The sequence below is a fragment of the Trichosurus vulpecula genome, chromosome 4 (assembly GCF_011100635.1).
Source record: "Trichosurus vulpecula isolate mTriVul1 chromosome 4, mTriVul1.pri, whole genome shotgun sequence".
Lineage (NCBI taxonomy): Eukaryota > Metazoa > Chordata > Mammalia > Diprotodontia > Phalangeridae > Trichosurus > Trichosurus vulpecula.
Genome location: NC_050576.1, coordinates 434762340 through 434782139, shown reverse-complemented (window position 1 = coordinate 434782139; position 19800 = coordinate 434762340). Strand labels below are relative to the sequence as shown.

General features: G+C 44.4%; 1 protein-coding gene across 2 annotated transcripts in view; it reads right to left on the bottom strand.

Annotated features, from left to right (window-relative positions):
- TP63 (tumor protein p63) overlaps positions 1-19800 on the bottom strand; it is a 244150-nt gene that overhangs the window by 64442 nt on the left and 159908 nt on the right. For both annotated transcript variants that reach the window (XM_036756087.1, XM_036756088.1), the window contains one exon: positions 16241-16495. In XM_036756087.1, coding sequence (XP_036611982.1) covers positions 16241-16495 — 255 coding nt within the window. The remainder of the gene's footprint in view (positions 1-16240; positions 16496-19800) is intronic.

Genomic DNA, 19800 nt, shown 5'->3' with positions numbered 1-19800 from the left:
TCATAATAATAGCAGCTAACATTTCTATGGGGCTTTAAGGTTTGCAAAATAACATGGCTGTGTAATTACATTTCATTCTAAGAACCCTGTCTTGTGGTGGCATCCACTCCACTTTTCAGAGAGGTGAGGAATGTGAGGATCAAGAAATGAGGTGTGTTTTGGGGGGGCATTCCGCTTATCAATGTTAGAGGTCAGGCTTTGTCAAACAGATTGCCCATATGTGGACCACAACACTCCTGACTGTGGCCCAAACCAGATTAAAATGTAATTGGAAATTTTGAACAAAATAAGTAAAAATGACTTAAAACACAGATGAGATTACATTTTAAACCCAGGTCAATATGTAGTGTCCAGGGATCCTTATGTATAGATTAGAGGCCTCCTTTTGATTTGAGCCTGACACTACTACATTACTCTCTGTGTATCTAATCAGTCTCTAATGTCTCCCAATGACTGGATCAGCCACTGCCATGACCCCGTTCACATCCTCAGCACATAAAATGAGAACATTTGCATTAGTCTAACTGGCCTCTCTGCTTCCAGTCTCCTCCCACCACCATGCTGGGTTCCATGCACCACTGCCAGATTCATCTTCCTAAGTACTGGTTTGATCATGAAATTCTCAGTAGGGACATTCAGGGGCTATCCGTTGACTACTAATCAAAGTCCTGGTTCATAAGTTTTGCATTCATGGTTTTGCACAGCCTCTCCTTAATGGATCATTTCTTGCCTTCCAGAGGCTAGGAGCCAGGACTTAGCATTAAGATGATGTTGGTTTGTATTGTGCTAGATGCCCCTGGTTTGAATGCTGCTTCTAACACTCACTAACAATATGACCATGGGCGAATCATGTAAATTCTGAGCCTTGGCTTCTTCATTGTGAAGTGAGGATAACACCACCTGTGAGGATCAACTCCTTGATGGCAGAAATTGCTTCATTTTTGTCTTGGTACTCCCTAGTACGCAGAACAGTACTTGGCACATGGTAGGGGACACCATCGAATGGTACAATCCGAAAATTTCAAGGGCCTTTATGAGAGCTTCCCTGAAGTGGGGCTGGCTTCCTTTGGAGGGAGGTAATGGAGGGAAGCAGTGAAGGTCTTTAGGTAATGGGTCTTCACTTTCAGTTAGGGCTTGGTCTATATGTTTTTTAAGTCCTTCATGGCTCAATGATTCTGTGATGCTCTAAGACACCCCTCACCTTCCCTGCCCCAGTCTCTCCCATGTACCACTCCCTTTACTGCCTCTCTGCCTTGTTTTGTTTCCCCTGCCTAAAATTCCCATAATTCTCCTAAATTTCCCTCCACTTACATCCCATGCTATAAAACCCAGCTTCAATACCACCTCTTCCAAGAATACTTTCCTAAACCAGTCATTCCAGAAATGCTTTCTCCCATAAAAGTCCATGGAAAATACTTTTCTCTACTCCTCATTTGTCACTGCACACAACCATACACTGGGGGAAAGGAATAATCATTTTTAAGGACCTACTCTGTGCCAGGCACCATGCTAAGTGCTTTACAAATATTCTCATATATGATAGCTGAGAGGCAGCCTGGTGGAGTCAAAAAACAGCAGGCCTTGGAATCAAGAAAAAACAGAGCTCAGGTCTTCCCTCTTAAATATACTAATTGGGTGATCTGGGCAAGACCCTAAACCCCTCAATGACCCAAGCAATTGATACTTCAAGTAATAGCTAAGCTGCTGCTCTGCATTGATGGAGGGAGCCTTCCCACCTAGAAATCCACAAGTCAACGAAATGGGTGAACGAATGATACCTCTTCACCTTGGCCTTTAAAGGTGGGGCCCACAGCCCTCTCTGCATTGCATACCACAGGGCCTGATCACTTCTGCTGCATAAATGGGAAAGAAGCAGTGCTTGTGATTTCATGGGGATGTGGAACTCCCAGGTGAGGAAACTTTTTCTGCCAGTACAGGATGGCCTCTTCTCAGCAATTTGGTCTTAGAGTCACTTATGTGCCTAAGAAGTTAAGTAATTTGTCCAGGATCAGATGGCCAGGATATGGCAGAGATGGGACTTGAACCCACTTCTGTCTACACCATGCTATCTCTGTTGTATGGGTATATGTATTTAAAAATGGACATAAATTTATGAGCATGTGTATTTTTCTGCATGGGTTAATCAAATCTTGTTACCAATTGGAAAACAGAGACCACTGATATAATCTCTCTGTGGGGTGGAGGCTGACAGAACTCTCCCCAATAGAGTGGCCTTCCAATAAAAGTACATAGTGTTGGTCCCATGATGTCCAGTCATCCCTGCAGACATATGAAGCCATGTCAAGCCTGTGACTCCTTCAAACAGAGCTCATAAGAACCAGGACTCCATGTCTTACTGCCTGCTCAATCCATCCTTCAGGTCTCTGTAGTGGATGGGTGAGATGCTCTCCTTCCCAATCCCCTACAACAGAAATGGCTTTTCCTTGGCTAGACTGATTTTCTCTAATGTCTTTAGGTCAGGATTCTATTTGAAGGCCAGTGCTGCCCTGTGAAATGGTTCCCACACCACTGGCCAGGAATCTACTTGTAATTCCTCGAACATCTCATTACCTTAGCACTAACTCTGCCCCTAAGCCCCTCACCTTTACTCCTTATTCCTCTGACTTTCTTCAAGACTCAGCTCAAGTTCCAGCTTCTCCAGGAGGCCTCCCTAGTTTCCCCATTACTGCTAACCTCTGCTAATGCTCTGAGGCTGCCTTCTTCCTACTCAGGCTCTTATTTTTTCACATATCATCTCTCCCAGTACAGCCTAAGCTCCTTGAGGGCAGCTGAAGGAGGACTCTAGTTCCTATCCTGCTTCCAAATATAGCTCACATTCCATTGGCAAAGAGCTTTTAGAAGACAGACAAGCAGACTTGGGATTAGGAGGGTCTGGCTTGAGGTCCAGTTTCTCCTAGAATAATCACCCCCAAATTCCAGAGTTTCTAGAGACCGAGTAGATCCTCCAGAAGAGAATCTGCTCTACCCCATGGCCAGGTCTAAATCTTGCTGGCTGGTCTTGCCTTTTTTTGCATCCCCAGCACTTAGCACCATGTGCTTGGCACACAGGAAGCACTAATTAATGCTCGTTAACTGTCTAGTCCCATCTCATCACCTGCAAAATTGAAAACCAAGAACAAACCCAAACTATGACCATATAAAGGCTGGCAAAGGCTCACAAAATGCCATCTCGATGTTTGCTACTGTTATAATGATTATCACCTCCCAACAAACCTATGAGGGGGCACCATGGGTATTCTTATCCACATCTGTCAGGTGGGCTAAGTAAGGCTCAGTAAGACGCAATCATGTGCCCAAGGACATTCAATCAGGAGGTGTCATAGGAGACATTAGAACCCAGCTTTCTGCTGACTCCAAGACCAGCCTACTATTCCACTAGGCAACACTGCCCCTCTCCAGTTACCTACATCTGTTACCTCATAGGTTTGCTTTCGGTTTTGGTGAGAAGAGGGCATTGTGGGCCTTGCAGTACTACATAAATGCACATTGGTCACACGTATCTGGATTTGTGTGCTCAATCCTGGGGGCCACAGTTTAGAAAGAACATTGATGAACAGAAAGGCATCCCAAGGAGGACAGCCAGGAACCCAAAGGGCCTCAAGGTCAAATAAAGATGAGTTCAAATAAAGATGGGTGGAAGAAACTAAGAATATTTAGCTTGGAGTCAAAAAGACTTATGGTAGACTTGAGAGTGATGCTCCAGTGTTTGAGGTCTGTCATGCAGAGAGGGGCAATTAGACTTTTTCTGCTGATCTTCACAGGACAGAACAAAGAGCCAAGAGACAGATTAGGTCTGATGTACAAAAGAACATCCAAATGACCTGAACTAGCCTGAAGTACAATGGGCTGCCTTGGTGGGTAGTGAGCTCCCCATCACTGGAAGTATTAAACCAGGGGTTGGGTCTCTTTTTGTTTTTGTTTTGTTCCAGCAGAATTTTCATCACTGGCTTCCGAGTTCCCTTTTAATCTGAGATGCAGGCACTCTTGGATCCTGAATGGACTATTTCAAAAGCACTGGCCACTAGGACAGCATAACACCCCCAAATTGCCAGGCTAATGTGACCCTGCAAGTGGCCAGAGATCATTGCTACAGTTGAAAGTTCAGGAACAATATGAGATTGAGGAGAAAGTTGAGAACACTAACCCAAGCCTCATAACCAAAGGCATGCTCCCCACACTGGATGCCTGCTCCTATTTTCTGCAGAAAGAAAGGTGGCATTTATTCCTGCCCCTAGATCTTCATGCCTTGGGGTGGGGGTTACCAGAGAATTCCCTCCTTACCACCTATCTGCTTGGTAGGGTCTCAGTTTCTCATACAGCTCCCTTCAGTTTATTGTCGCCCAAGTCCAGGGGGCCATATGTTGGGTGTATTCGATTGGAGTGGGTCGGTCCGTGTGTCTGAAAAGCCTGGGTGCAAGAAGCATAGGGGGCTGGGCGTGGGATGAGGAAGACCAGGATTCGCACACAGCTTCTCTGTGACAGTGAGCTGCCCGTGTTATTTTTCTAGCTTCATTTGCCCCAAATACTCATAGCACTCGCTAATGAAGCTAAAATACTTTGCAAAAGTTACTATTATTCATGTAATCACTGTTACTATTTAATTATCTCAAAACTCATTACAACTGAGGAGTGCATAAAGTCCCTGGAGTTTAAAGAACCACATTTCTCGAACATCCAGGGTACCCTCCTCTGCCACCATTTTCTAGCCCTGGGATTTCTCGTCCCAATGTCTGAATAGGTCCATGTACCAGGGGCAATAGCAATCTTAGGGCCCACATCGGTGCATCAGAGAGGTAACTGCAAAACAAGCTCTAAAAATGTCATTTAAAAATCAAAGCCGTCAGCCTACCTAGCCCATGTCCTTGGTGTGATAGGTCTCAACTGACACAGATCTCAGGGGTCCAGTTCTATACCAGGGCCGCCCCAATGGTTTTACTTTTCTCTAAAGCATCTCTCTCCAGCAGGGATGGTACCAGGAGGTGGGGCTGGGGAGTGGGTCACATAGAAGACTCCAGGTTCTTGTCCTAATTCTATGACTAGGAATCTATGGGACCTTGAGCAAATACCTGTGATCACCTCATGCCAGAACGAGGGACTTCTGGCTCAGCCTGCTTGTTACTCTTGGGAGGAATGCTTTCCCGCTTCTAGAACATTCATAGCCACGTGTCTGAGGAGGGAGCTGGGCACAGACCTTTATCCCAAGAAGCAACCTTTCCCAGCCACCAGTGCTGGCTGAGTAACCCAGAGGAAGGGAGGGCCCAAGGTACAGTCCTATTGATTCATCTTTTCAATGGTCTTCTCTGTACATTCAAGGTCTAATGAAAAGTACTGGGCATCTGGAGCCTGAGGATCTGAGTGGGTATTGGTGCTTTGTTACTGACTAGCTGTGTGACCTTGGGCAAATCCTTTCCCTGTAAAATGAGGGGCCTAGACTAGATTTCCCCATTTTTAATATCCCATCCTGTTCATTACTGGGGATCACTATAAGCCAAAGAACAGGAGCCTCTAAGAACCACAAGCTCCTAGGAAATTTTGGGAGCAGAATGTAGCCTTCTTTTTAAAAGCCCGAGAATTAGGTCATATTAAGAAATGTTCAGATGTTTCTAATTCATCCGAAAGAAGATTCCTGCGCATTTCTGGAGTGGAATTTGAGACAAAGTACTCCATTGCACCGACTCACACAAACCCAGACCGCCAAAAGGCACTCCAGAGGCTGTTTATTTCACCTCCTCATTTTACAAATAAACAGTAGCTGTGAAGCAATTGCTTCAGGGCCTGGTAGCATTACACATCAGAGGAGGTAGTCAATTCCAGGCCCTTCTATGACTCCAATTCATTACTCTTTGCACTCTAAGTATAGGTAAGGGGATCAATGATAATTTGGGGAAGGAGAGAGAACATTGAACATCCGCCCTGGCTCAAGGTAGGGGCACATGACCTGAATCTTAAAGGAAGCCAGTGATCCTAGAGAGATGCAATTTAAAAATACAAAGGAACAAGCTTATGCTGGGACTTGGGAAGAGGGAAAGTGATGAATCTGTATATATACAGTGGTTAGACTGACACATTTGGGAGTCAAGAAGACTTGAGTTCAAATTCTGCCTCAAAAGCTTATTAGCTATGTGACGCTGTACAAATCACTTAACCTCTCAGACTCAATTTCCCGTTTTGTAAAATTTGGATGATAGTCTCTGCCTCATAAAGTTTTTGTGAGAATCAAATATTATTTATGTAAAACACTGTGAAAGCCTTAAATTGCTACAGAAATGATATTCACCTTCCTCTTTGTACGGAATGAAATTATTCTTCTAATAATCTATTTGGAAAATGGAGCCCTGGACTTGTCCAAAACAAGAAGCCTGTTTTGCAGCATTGCACCTCTCCACTCATTTCTAATTTGTAAAAATATTTAAGGCTATACTTCCCTTCGGGATTTCCTGAATATCACATTTAAAAGTTTCTGTGTCAGGGTCTCAAGCTCCTGACACTGGGAAGGAGGAGGGAGGAGGAATAACTTCACCAGCCATAAAGCTGATAGACCCAAGCTCCCCTTCCCTTGTCCTCCAGGCTCCCCATCAACCAATACAGAGCTTTCTTCCCACTCAGGCATCCTTTGGGTGGGACTTTTCCCTTGTGAATTTGTCCTCAAAGTTGTCTCAGCTGGAGAGGAGGAGGAGGAGGAAGAAGAAATGGAGACAAGCAGAGGAAAGAGGAATGGACACTGAAATTGGGACAGCAAAGTATTTTCTTCACCAAAACCCTATGAGGACCTAATGTCAAGCTCTCCGGTGCCTCCAGCTACCAGAAGAACTCGGTGAAGTCTTTGAAAGTTTAGATGGCATGATGAAAACATTTGAAAAGTTTCCTTAATGGACTGATTCGGGAGGTTTCTGTCTATAGTGGAGAAATTGTACATGGAGAAAGAAGACTAGGGGATTATCCTCATCTCTTTCCTCTTTTGAATGCCGAGTTCCTGATCAGGAGCAGAAACTCAACCTTCCACATTACCCTGCAGTTCTTCAGGAAATTTTCATTGATTGATTCATTGATTCATCCTCCAGGACCACAGAGATTAAAAACAAAAAGGCAAGGACAGCCAGAATTCTTTAGCTACTGGTCTCCTTGTTTCTAAACATGAAAGGGAAGTTTGTTTATTTGTTTCTTGTAAACTAAACTAAAACTTAGTTGAGGAAATTATCTTTTTCTTTTCCCTTCCTCCTTCCCTCCTCCCTCCCTCCCCTTCCTTCCCAACATGCCACTCTGATCTAGCTGACGCTTCCTGCACTCCAGTCTCTGGCCATCACCGTGGAGCTCCAGTTTTCTATGGAAGTCTCTCTCACTGCCCCCAGTTTCACTTTATCCTCTCATTTAAGTGTTCACACGCACATCACTCAATCTCAACTTTTCTTTGCATAATAACAATGCTAGCGATTACCCTGACTGATCCTGACATAGCATTTTTAAACTTGGTTAGCCAACACTTGATGTGTACCATCTCATTTCACGCTCACAACACCTGGGGAAGGGGGTCTTGCCCATCATTGCCCCTAGTTGACAGAGAATGTTAAGTGACTAGGGCAGGGTCACACAGTGAGCAAGTTTCTGAGGTGGATCCAAACCTCCCAGTTTAACATTGTCTGAGTTACTCTTCCCTGCCTCATTGAAAGAGAACAGAGCACTGGATGGCTATGGTAGGTTAGACTTGATTAGCAAACATGGGTTTCAATCAGCTATGACCCTCTGAACAACAACTAACACAAAATGTTTGAGAGGTTAGGTGGTTAAGTATTGGCTCCATTTTGTAAATGGGCAAGCTAAGATTCTGAGAAGTTAATTGTCTTTCTTCATGACCCCTCAGCTGAGCTGAGGAATGATTCCACATGGAGTTTCTCACACAGCACCAGGCTGCCCCTCAGCACACAGCAGGACCTAAGTACACATCCCTGAGGCATTCCATTGTAGACCTAATGCAAGCTGACACAAACCATTAATGTCTATTGCTTAGACCCTGCTGATCAACCAGTCCCAAAGCTGTGTGACTTTGGGGAAGGCATCTTACCTCTCTGAGCCTCATTTTCTTCACACATACCGTAGGGATACTTGCCTCACAGGATTGTGGTGAGGAGAGTGCTTTGTAAATATTAAGGCACTAAGGAAATAAAAGTGGGAGGTTCTTTTTCTCTCTCTTCCTTCCTTCCTTCTTTCCCCCCTTCCTTTCTTTCATTATCATGCCCTGGCACTAACATAATTAACATTGGTATTGTTCTGCTACGACAACCTCCTAGGTGGTACCAAAAAAAATCTGATAAGGTTTAACAAGACCTAACTGAAAGTATTTGATGAGGAGGTCAATGTCCACATCTGGCTTGGCTTTGAGGAGAGGGGAGTTTTTGAAAGGCATTTCTTTCACCCACACTGTGTATGAAAGTTTTCTACCCTCACTGTAACATATTTTTTAAACAGGGAAGAGGAAAACAATAAGCAAGGCTGAGAAAATAAAGTATCTTTTCTCTTGCTTCTCTGGTAGATCACTGCTCTAGCTCACTGCACTTCACAAGCCTTAATTAAGCCTTATGGCATCCCTGCGAGGGAGGTATTATCACACCCATTTAACAGATTGGCAAAGAGACAGTGACTTGCCCCAGGACCCAGGAGTCCTCCTCAATCCTTTGTTCTAATTAAATAGACACACTCTGCTGGAGACTGTCAGATGTCTTTCTCCAACAGAGAGCAGGACCCACAAGGTGTAACAATCATCATTCTTTATAATTAACACCACATGGAAACCACTCCAAGAAAACAAACAAACAGAACCCAACTACAGAAGCCCTTTGAAATCGACCTTTTAATTATTTGTGCTTCTCACCTGAAGAGAGGGCGCTAGTTCTGAGGCTAACCATGGATTATAAGATGAGAGCAGAGAAGGGTCTTTAAGGACAACCTCCAACCCATCCATTTTACACTAGTAGAAACTGATGCCCACAGAGGGGAATGACTTGCCCAACATCACATAATCAATCAGTAACTATTCATTAAGCACCTACCATGTGTCAAACACTATGTTAGGCACAGGGGATAAAGACAAAAAAAAAAAGACAGATTTCCTTCCCCCAAGGAACTTCCATTCTATACATAGAAATTTGGCTCATGTTTGAGGACCTATAGGATGTATCACGGTGTAGCATACAGAGGGTCCTGGCTTCAAAAATGACACTTTGGGATCATTTAACCTCACTGAACCTCAGTTTGTACATCCGTAAATGAGGCATAGCATGTCTCCACTTTACAGAGCTGTTGCAAGGCTTAGAATTCATAGAATTTCAGTGTAGGAAGGGACCCCCAGGGCTTATGTGTCCAACCTATATCTCCTCCTCCCCCCTTCCCAAGAGAATGAATCCACCACCAGGATGTGTCAAAGGCAGCAGTTTGACCCCAGAACTTCCAAGACCCAATATTCCTGACTGCAAGGCCAGCCCTCCATCCACTGCATCTCAGGAATTGTAGGGAAGTTTCTCCACAGAACTAATCACAGAAAATATTTTGCAAATGTTGAAACACTAGAGAAATATCATACATGAATATTATGCCATTTTATTTTCAGATCATGAGACTAATCCGGATATCCAAGAAGGCATAAAAACACTTTAATACCAGATAAAGTAGGAAATAGTACCAACATTTATGTTGGTACCAAATGTTCTTATCAACATTTCTCCCTTAGATTGTAGGCTCCCTGAGGCCAGAGGCTGTCTTTTGTCTCTGTTTCTAACCCCAGCGCTTAGCACTGTGCCTGATAGGAGTTAAGTAAATGTATAATGTATGATACTATATCATATAAGGTTTATCAAGCACTTTATGAATATGATATCATTTAATCCTCACTACAACCTGTGAAACAGGTGCCATTATTATCCCCATTCTTCAGATGGGAAACCTAGGCTCACATATGAGTTGCATAGGGTTATAGAACAAGAAGTGCCCAAGACTGGCCTTGGGTCTCTGGTCTTCCTGACTCACAGTACAGTACTCTCTGGCCCCCCTTTCCCCTGGGCCCCTAGGTGCCTGTTAGCCCTTGCTCCATTGAGAAGGCAGTGTGCTATGGAAGAATGAGGACTCGATGTAGAGTCAGAGGAACTGGGTTCAGATCCTGACTTTGTTACTTATTACCTGTGTGGCCTTAAGTAGTTCACTTAACCTTTATGAACGTCAGTGACCTTATCTGCAAAGTTATTCTAGATAGTCACTAGGGTCCATTCCAAACTAAAATGATCTTAACCCATATGGCCTTGGACAAATAACTTCATAAAAATTAAATGACTCAGTTTCTTCATTAGCAAAATGACTGGTTAGGCCTAGATAAATTGTTCCTTCTAGCTCTAATGACCTTAAGCTTTTTTTTTTTTTTTCAAATGAGAAAGAAATAGAGAGTCTTCCTGGAAAAGCTGCTCTGTGACATCACCACAAGTTCGTTGCATGGCTCTCCCAGGAGGCTTGAGAATCTCTTCAAGAAAAGGCAGGCTCCTGGGTCTTTCAGATGGTCAATCAACCATAAATCACAAAGGGATAGTAGGGGCATCTATTCCAACCCTCTAATTTTAGAGGTGAGGAAGCAGAGGCCCAAACAGATACAGTATGGCCTTCAAAGTCACACAGGTAGTGAATGTTAGAGTAGATTCAAACTCAGGTCCTGTGACTCTGAAGTTCAGCCTGATGATTGGTTCAAAGTTTAAACCAAGTAAGAGGGCTCAGAGAGGCCATGTGTTTTCCAAGTGCTCCAAGTGTTCCAAGCCTCCTGGCTCACTTAGTTGTCCAATCTGCCCCTTAATTTATCACCAGTGCAGGGAACTGATAGATGGATAATAACAGAGACGCCAGAAGTGACCAAAAGTGTGGGGGAGAGGATCTGATGGGCACCCAGATCCTCAGGCATGTAGGAGTCTAATGAAAATCATTTGCCAGTTCATCCACCATGGGATCAACACTTTACAGAGGACACTTAACTCAGCATCTTTAGCTGTCCTTTGTCACCTCTACTGAACTCTAACTGCCATAGAAATCTCACCCCAACCTTTGAGGGACTCCAAGCTTTTTACCTTCTAGCTGGCTTTCTTCTCCACTCTCATTTCAGTCACGATGATCCAAATGAGTATACGTGTTATCTTTCTAATGTCTTTAGTAATTGTGGCTACGATCATGGAGGATGGTGTGGGTGGGTGGGTGTATGTTGCTTTCCTGTAGCTAAACTCCTAGTCACCAAAGTCTAAATCTCCAGTCTTGAGAAAGGCTGAGCATCTTTTTGCACAGGAACCAGACATGGGAAAACAATCCCAGGTGTAAGGATCTCACTGGCCCATTCTCTCAAGCTCAGCTGGAAGATGATATTAACATCAGTGATCAGAATTCACTCTGAGTATTCATCCTACAAGTCCTGATAAATAATGTTCAGTGGTGGTTGACAATTCACTTTAATTTTAAGTTATCTCTGCTATGCTTATTGATATATTCTATTTTCTTTGGATCATTAAAAGCAATTAAGACATTTGTGACATTTATGCCTCAGTTTCCCTGTGATTCCCCTGCTCCCCAATCCTATATACATGTGCCAATTAAAAATAAATTATTAAGCAGGGAATTGAGAAAGTATATTTGAAATTCTGTAACTCTGTTCTTTTTTGATTGCTGTTTTGGGCCAATTTCAGAGTGTGAGAGCATTCTATAAAATGTCTAATGACTAAGAGCCTTCTCTCATCCCTCCACCCACCCTCTTCTTGGGAAGGAACTAAAGTTGTAGGTTTAAGTTTTTTTTTGATGAAATTATGTTTTATAACCATTAAAAGGTAAGGAAGTAATTTAGTGTAAGAAATTGAACAAGAAAATCCATTTGTAGGTACCTATGCTTTATTTAAATGCCAGCTTCAGTTAATGCCATGAAAGATAAATCTCTAAGATTAATAAAAGAGGACAGACTAATTCCCTAATTGACAACCTAGTAATGATTCTCTTAGGTATGCTTTTTAGCCTGCTCTCTGTTTTCTGGGAAAGTTCTGAAGTGTGAATGATCCTTCCCTTCATCCTGACGATGGATCTCCCAACAGGCTGCCAATTGGAATCTAGCTTAAAGGTTTATGCTTGTTTTGTCTTCTTCTGTTGTTGCTATTCTGCTGAATTTTGGTCTCTCCCTCTGATATCATCAGCAGAGCTCCCAGTGTGGAAATACTATTTTCTCCCTAGTACAAATTGATATCTCATCTTTACCACATACTAGGACCATCGGTTCTAGGGATGAGTCCATCCCCCTCCTTTTGTCAGTGAGTAAATGAGACCAGGCTCAACTCCTGACTACCAGGGCCAGAGGAGGGAAAGGGGCATGGAAGATTGGTGGAGCTCCTATTGGAAGGGTCTGCTCCCCTGGCTAAAGCTTCCCAGACCTTCCCACTTCCTCTTCTTAGTGGCCACAGATCACAAAGTGAAACTGGCATGAAAAGGAAAAAAAAAACAACCAAGAAGAATGCTCTCAAGACTCTTAACAGGAAGGTCACCAATAGCAAACACAGAAGGATAGGGAGGCACAGAACTGGTGGTGGTTGTGGGGAACAATTGTGTTCATGCTTATAATGTGCTGTTCCCTCCACTGACCTGGGTTCAGTGACCCCTTCAGCAAATAAGTGAAGAGGTCAGATTTATTTCTTGGTTGTTAAATGTGTCCTAAGGGTTACCCTTGCCACCTCAGACTCCCTCGCTGGGCAAGAGAATAATCTGAGTTCAAGGTATAGAGGCAATGTGGAGAGGCTGCCAAGAGAGCTGAAATCTCAAGATTATTAAACAAATGAAACTTCCTAATAATCAGAGCCATGTAAGACCAAATGTGCAGCAGCAGGAATCAGCATTTTTAAAGTAACCACTTACTATGGGCCCAGAAGTATGCTAAGCACTGGCAGGTAGCAAGGTCTTTGTCACTGGGGCTCCTCCACCAGAGAATAGAGGACCAAGCACATCACAGGAAGGCATCTTCTTTAGGCAGAATTTGGACTAGATGCCCCCTGTAGTCCCTTCCTCTTCAGACTCTGGGATTCTGGGAGCTTTTCAAATCTGAGATGCTTCTGATGGGAAAGGTTGTTGGGTGAGTGCCCTGCTGGGCTTTCTCTGCACCTAGCCTTAAGGTCTCTATAAAGTCTTCTCTCTACTCTGAAGAGTATTAAAAAAAATCTTTCCTCAATTTCTGCATTTAGATAATAGACACCATCAGTCCCCTAAAGATCTAGGACCAAGGCCTTTGTCTTTGAAAAGTAACTCCCCGCACCTCTCCCTCTGAAGTTCAATGGAGACTGACTAGAGATAAGGAAGAAGGGAAGGTGAGATTGAGAAAATAGAAAAGGTAAAAGGGAAGAGGAAAGAAGAAGGAAGCAAAGGAGGGGGAAGGAACTGAGGGGAAGGAGAAGAGAGGAAAAAAAATGACAGAAAAGACGAGGAAGGAAGAGGACGGAAAGATGGAGACATGAGGGAAGGAGAGAAGAGGGGAAGAAGAGGAGAGAAAGAAGAGAGAAGACGAGAAAAGAGAAGGGGGAGAGACAGTGAAGAGGGGAGGGGAGAGAGAGAGAAGAGGAATGGGGAGGAAAAGAATCAGGTCTTTTTTAATATATATTATTTTAAAAAGGACTTGGTTTGGGTAAGTTTTATAGAGCTGAAGAAACAGAAATCTAGAGCTAGCCTCCAAACTGAATTGTGTGGCAAAACAAAGTACTTTGCAGAACTGTAATTACTTTAAAGCAATTATTTAATTCCCATGGCAGCAGCTTGGATGAAATGCCACCTTTCTGATGAGCTTGAAACTAAATCAAAATAATTATTTAAACCACGAAAAGAGAGAAGCCTCTTTGAACTGCACATCCCTCAACCTGAGGAGCACAAGCATTTCCAACAGGCCTGTTTGGTGCAGAGAGATGCTGATGAGACATGAAATCAGACTGAACAAAGGTTGTTCCTTTTGCAGATTTTAAAGAAGGGCCTGAAGGAAGTATACCCAAATCACCCTGCCCACGATGGTGCTATCAAATCCAATTCCGTAGTTATGGGGGAATTTTCGGCAGCAGCTCTGAAGAATGAATCCAGTTCCCTGCCTCACAGAGCTACCATGAGCAAAGGGCTTTATACACTGTAAGGTGCCATATAAACGAGGGTTTTTTATCTGTCTATTAAGCAGTCAATAGATGAAAAGTCCTGGCCCCTGGCACCCAGCCTACACCATCTAGACTCCATTCTTCCCTCCTGAATAAAGCTTAAATCACTCTTCTGATTCATTTGGGTCACTCATCCACTCACACCAACCAGGGAAGGTGCAGGTGCCTAAAGAGTAATGCAGCTGCCCTGGTGGTTGCATCTAGGTGGTAGAAAAAATGCATTGGACTTGGGGTCTGAAAGATCTGGATTCAAATCCTGGTACTGATGCCCATTTGCTGCATGACCTTAAACAAGGCATTTAGCTTCTCTCAGATAGTTATAATACCTACCTTGCAGAATTGTTGTAACGATCAAATGATATAACATATGAGGAGCATGTAAGCAAACCACAAAAATGCTAATGATTATTACTATGATTATCATAATTAGAGAGAGGGCATAAGCATTTCTAAGCACCTAATATGTGCCAGGCAGGCACTTGTGATAAGCACTTTACAAATATTATTTTAGTGGATCCTCATGAATATAGGAGGCAGGTACTATTCTTATCCCTGACTTAAAGTTCCATAAGGCAGACAACGGTTAAGTGACTTGTCCAGAGTTCCTTGGCTAATGTTGGGCTGCATTTGAACTCAGGTCTTCAGTGTTTTCTGGCAGCCTAACTTACCCACATGTATCATTGTGCTTTGTGTGTGTGTGTTTTGTAGGAAAAACATAGGATGAAAAGAGAGGCTCCAGGATATTGGACCCAATCTGGTCTCTGAAGGGCAGATCATTCTCTTGTGTATTTGTGCTTCCTTAAATGAAGCTGGGAGTTCCCCTCTATGCCAGATAGCTTTGCAAACACACAGAACAAAGACTGACACCATATGAGGCAGAAGTCATTGACAGATACTAACCTCCTGGTGAACAGCCAAAGGATCTCTGCCAATTGGGAAGATTCTTTCAAGTAATCAGAAAAAAAAACTGACAAAATGATCCAATTTTTTGAACATTGGACCATTGCTAGTTCAAACAAAGAGTGAATTTTAAAAGGCTATGTGGTCATTGAGAGCATGCATTCAAATCTCAGTTCTGACATTGACTAACTTGTGAACTCGCATAATATTTGGGGCCTCATTTCCTCATTCCTAAAGTGATGCCTCTAAGGCTCTTCCAGATCTACTGTCTAGGACCCACTGAATTCCCTATCTGCTAAGACAAAGATGATCTGAAATCTTCATGGTGGAGGGAGTGCTCCACATTGGTGAAATTGCAAATCCTTCCCCTCCACATGCAAGTACAGGGATACAGATGGTACAGAACAAAGAGACGTTTTTGTTGTCAGAGAGATTTGGATTCAAGCATTGGCTCCCCCGCTTATATGTATAACCATAGGCAAATCCCATCATTGACTCATCTGTAAAATTCTGAGAAAACTCGGGTAACCTACACAACCCAGTGGCTAGGAGAAACCCAGTATATGAGAAAGTGCCTTAGGAATAGGCATTCTCAATCCACAAATCAGCATCAGTATTTATACACATCTTCTATACATCAGTAAGCTCCCTGAGGGCAGGGATGGCCCTCAGCTTGTTTGTTAATCCTCAGTGCCTACTGCAGTGCCTGACAAAGAATAGGCAGCATTAGCTGCCTTAACCTTATAGATATATATATATAGATATATATAGATATATATATATATATAACACCTTAACCTATAGATAATCAATTAAGAAGTATTGAAGAGATGGCCATATGCCTGGCAGAGTGCCAAGAGTTGGGGTTTGGGGAAAGAAACACAAAAGCAAAAATCAATTCTGTCCTCTCTCAGCAATAAGTGCTTGCTGGATTCTGAATCAGAATCCCCTCTGCTAGAACAAAATCTATTGGGCAAAGACAAACAAATCCCCAAGTGAAAAGGGCATGACCCTGTGTAAGAAGAGAGGGATCTCTGTATTTTCACCACGAGGCCACTGTGCTTTCTTTCACCAGAACCTTATGGCGTTAGAGAGACAGTAGACAAGGAGGCAGGGCCAAAAGGGGTAAACCACTGACTTACCGTCCATGTGGCTGATTTGGCAGTGCTGGACTGTTGAAATGAGACATCGAAGCTGTGGGGTCCTGGGTAGTCTGTGTTGGAAGGGATGGCAGGAGAGGGTGACAGGGCATCAAAGGTGGAACTCGGCTGTGCGTACGGCGAGGGTGCTGTGACACTGTTCTGGGCATGATCCGTATTATAGGGGCTGGTGGATGAGGAGCCATTTGGGATCTGCTGGTCCATACTGTTCAGGAGCCCCAGGTTTGTGTACTGTGGCTGCCAGGAGAGAGAAGAGAGGACTGGCCATTAGCCACCTGCAGAGAAGAGCTAGGCCCTTGGCGCTGCCAGCCTAGAGAAAGTCAGTCATCAGAGGCACGGATGATGTCAGCCAGAGAAGCTGAAGGTAGATGTGATCATCATGAACTGACCTTTGGATGACACTCAAGCCTTTACATACACCCTTTGATTGTTTGTTTAGCTTTACCAAAACCCAGTGAGGAAAGCACTCCAGGCATCATCATCCCCACTGTACAGATGAGTAAATCACATCTCTGAGAACTGAAGTGACTTATTAGCCCAGGTCCACATAGCATTAGAGGTGAGACTTCATTCTAGGCCTTCTTGATTCTCTCCATCTATGCTGGGCCAGGCTGCCTTCCTTCATTTATGTAGAGATTGAAGGCTTACACACAACTCTCCTACTTGATCTGAAAGGAACAGGAGGTTCCCGGGGTTCACTGACCAGAGCCCATGCTCATGCAACTAGCAACTTTCAGAGGAAGGATTTGAACACAGGTCTTCCTCCCCTGTCTAGGACTCTTCTTCACTCTAACCTGCAATCAATCCACATTTGTTAAGCACCTGTTGGGCACCAGCTGTTGTGCCCAGCAGGTGCTCCATCTTCTCCACCCACTTCCATACACTAGGGACTGTGTCTTCTTCCCCCCAGCTGGCCCCCAGAAGGATCTCTAGTGAAGGAACACGTGCTAGGAGGAGCATTGGATTATGGGGTGGGAAGAGACCTGGCTCTGACAATCCCAGGTGGGAGTCAGAGCTTCTGAACCTCAATGGCTTCATCTGATAAATGGGAATACCTGCAGCACAGACCTCAGACAGTTTGGGTGAGAAGCCATGGAGCTTGCCAATGGAAAGGGCTTGGCACTAGAAGCATGAGCTTGCAGAAAGTCCTGGAAAAGCCCCTTCCTTTCATAGTAACTATGAATTAGGTGGTGCAACTACTATCATTGCCTTTACACCAAGGGGGAAAGTGAGGCTCCCAGAATTTAGGATCCTGAAGCCAGCACCAGAAAGTGTTGGAGCCAAGACGGTGGTCCCCAGCCCACTGCTGACTGCAACCTTCTATCCCCTGTGTGGCCTCAAGCAGGAGAAAGCTAGCAGGCTAAGAAGCCTTCATAGGGCCAACCCATTCCTCTGGACAGATAAAGAAATGAGGCCCAGAAAGATTAAGTGACTAGGTGAAAATGTGTTAGAGGCAGGATTCAAACCCAAGTCTTTGACTCCAAATATGGCACTCTTAGCCCTGGGCCTCTTAAAGGAGATTGTTGTTAATGGGATTTTATTCAACTTTAAGTCTCTGTAAAGTGTGCTCGAGCGCGCGCGCGCGCGCGCGCGCGCGCGCGTGTGTGTGTGTGTGTGTGTGTGTGTGTGTGTGTGTCTGTCTGTGTGGTGGGGGCAGGGCATCTTTTCATTCCATTCAGTCCTAAGGCCATCTGTCTAAATGTTAACAGGGCCATGCCCATTCCATTCCATTTATACCCTCACATTCCAGTGCCAAATGCCATGTCCCCATTTGCTCTTTAAATAACTATTAATCTCTTTACACTTATCCCCACACTGACAAGAGCAGCTGTTCTCTTTGCCTCCTCTCCTCCCTCCTACAGCTCTGATTCTCCCCCACCCCCTGCACCAGCCAGGTGAGACAGGGAGGCCCATGCCTACCTGCCCCTTCCTTCCCCCTCATTGAGCCAGAATTCTGCCTGGGTCTCTTTGCCCCAGGTCAAGCCCCCCATCCAGCAGTAGCAGTTGGAGGAGATTGTGATTTGGGCTCAAGGTGAGGGTCATAGGCCAGCCCCTCCCCACTGGCTCAGGGCAGGAGATAGCTCCTGCCTCCCAAGGCACGTGCTCCACTCACTACACCCCAGCAATTAGGGAACCAGCGAGCCCTGCCAAGAAAGACAAAGAGGCTCCCCCTCCCCCTTAGTCAAAACCTTCTCCTAGATGCCTGAAGACTGCCCTCCTCACCTCCCCAGGATGGAGGGAGGGCCCAGGTAGAACAAAGGGACACAGTCCTTTAAGTCTCCCTCCCCTCCCCTTCTTTCCCCTCCCCAAGAGATCATAATGGAGAAATAAAGAAGACACAATTTCAAGAACCAATGTCCGCCCACCCCTTCCCTCTCCCCCCTTCTAAACAAACAATTCTTGAGAGGAAAATGGGCTTCATTCATTAGAGCTTTCTTCTTCTAAAGGAATTGCTCAAGTTGAAAGATGAGCCCCTAATATTTTTTTGGGGGGATGAGTTAAAAAAAATTTAGGAACTCTCACTTCTAAGTGGGGGTAGTGATCCAGATAATGCACTGACTGTTCTTGAAAATTTCCATTTTAAGTCAGATATTCTTAACTCCCCAGAATGAGGCTTGGCACCATCTAGTCCTCCCATGGATGCAAGAAGCACATTTATTGCCATAAAATTCAGTCAACAAGCATGTTATGACAACAATAATGCCTAACATTTATACAACACATTAAGCTTTTGCAAAGCGATCTTCACAACAGCCGGGGGAGGGGGGAGCGACTCTTATCATCTTTACTTTGCAGATGAGAAAACTGAGGCAGAGAAGTAACTTCCCCAGGGTAACAGCTAGTCAGTGCCTGAGACAGATTTCAGTCTCATACCGAGTTTAGCGTTCTATCCACTGAGTCACCTAGCTGCCTACTCTTAGGTGTCGACTGTATGCCAGACACTATTTGGGGGGCTTCTATGGGGAGTTCCTAGACACACTCTGACACTGTGACTTTTTTTCTTAATATTTGGCATGATGATGGCATGTCGATTGAAAAAAGGGAGAGGGAGGAGGAATGGGATCTTTAATTTCTTTAATTCTCTCCCTCAAAATGGGAGTTTAGAAAAATAGGGGGAAATGAAATCAAATTCGATGTCCCCTTAGAGCAAAAAACACATTCAGCTACGCTGGATATGGGCACCTGCCATGTGCTAGGCAATGGCGGGAATATAAAAGCAACCAGCAGTGACGGCCCTACCTTTGGGGAGCTACAAGGAAACAGAAGCAGTGAAATCAATATACATCAAGTAGAGGTGAGCATGGTGGCGGGGGAGGGGGGGTGTTCCAGTAGGAGGTGCTATTGTGAGCAGAGCCTTGGAGGAAGCTAGAGAGTCTCAAATTAGACCAACACGGAAAGCCAAAGCAGCCCAAATTGAAGCAGATTCTTTTACACCAGAGACTTCAAAAGAACTGCAAGAAAATTCAGCCTGGAGGCCTTTTGTGCTGTTCCAGTTTAAATGGGGGGGGGGGGGGCAGGCATCCAGCAGCTGCAGGAAATGA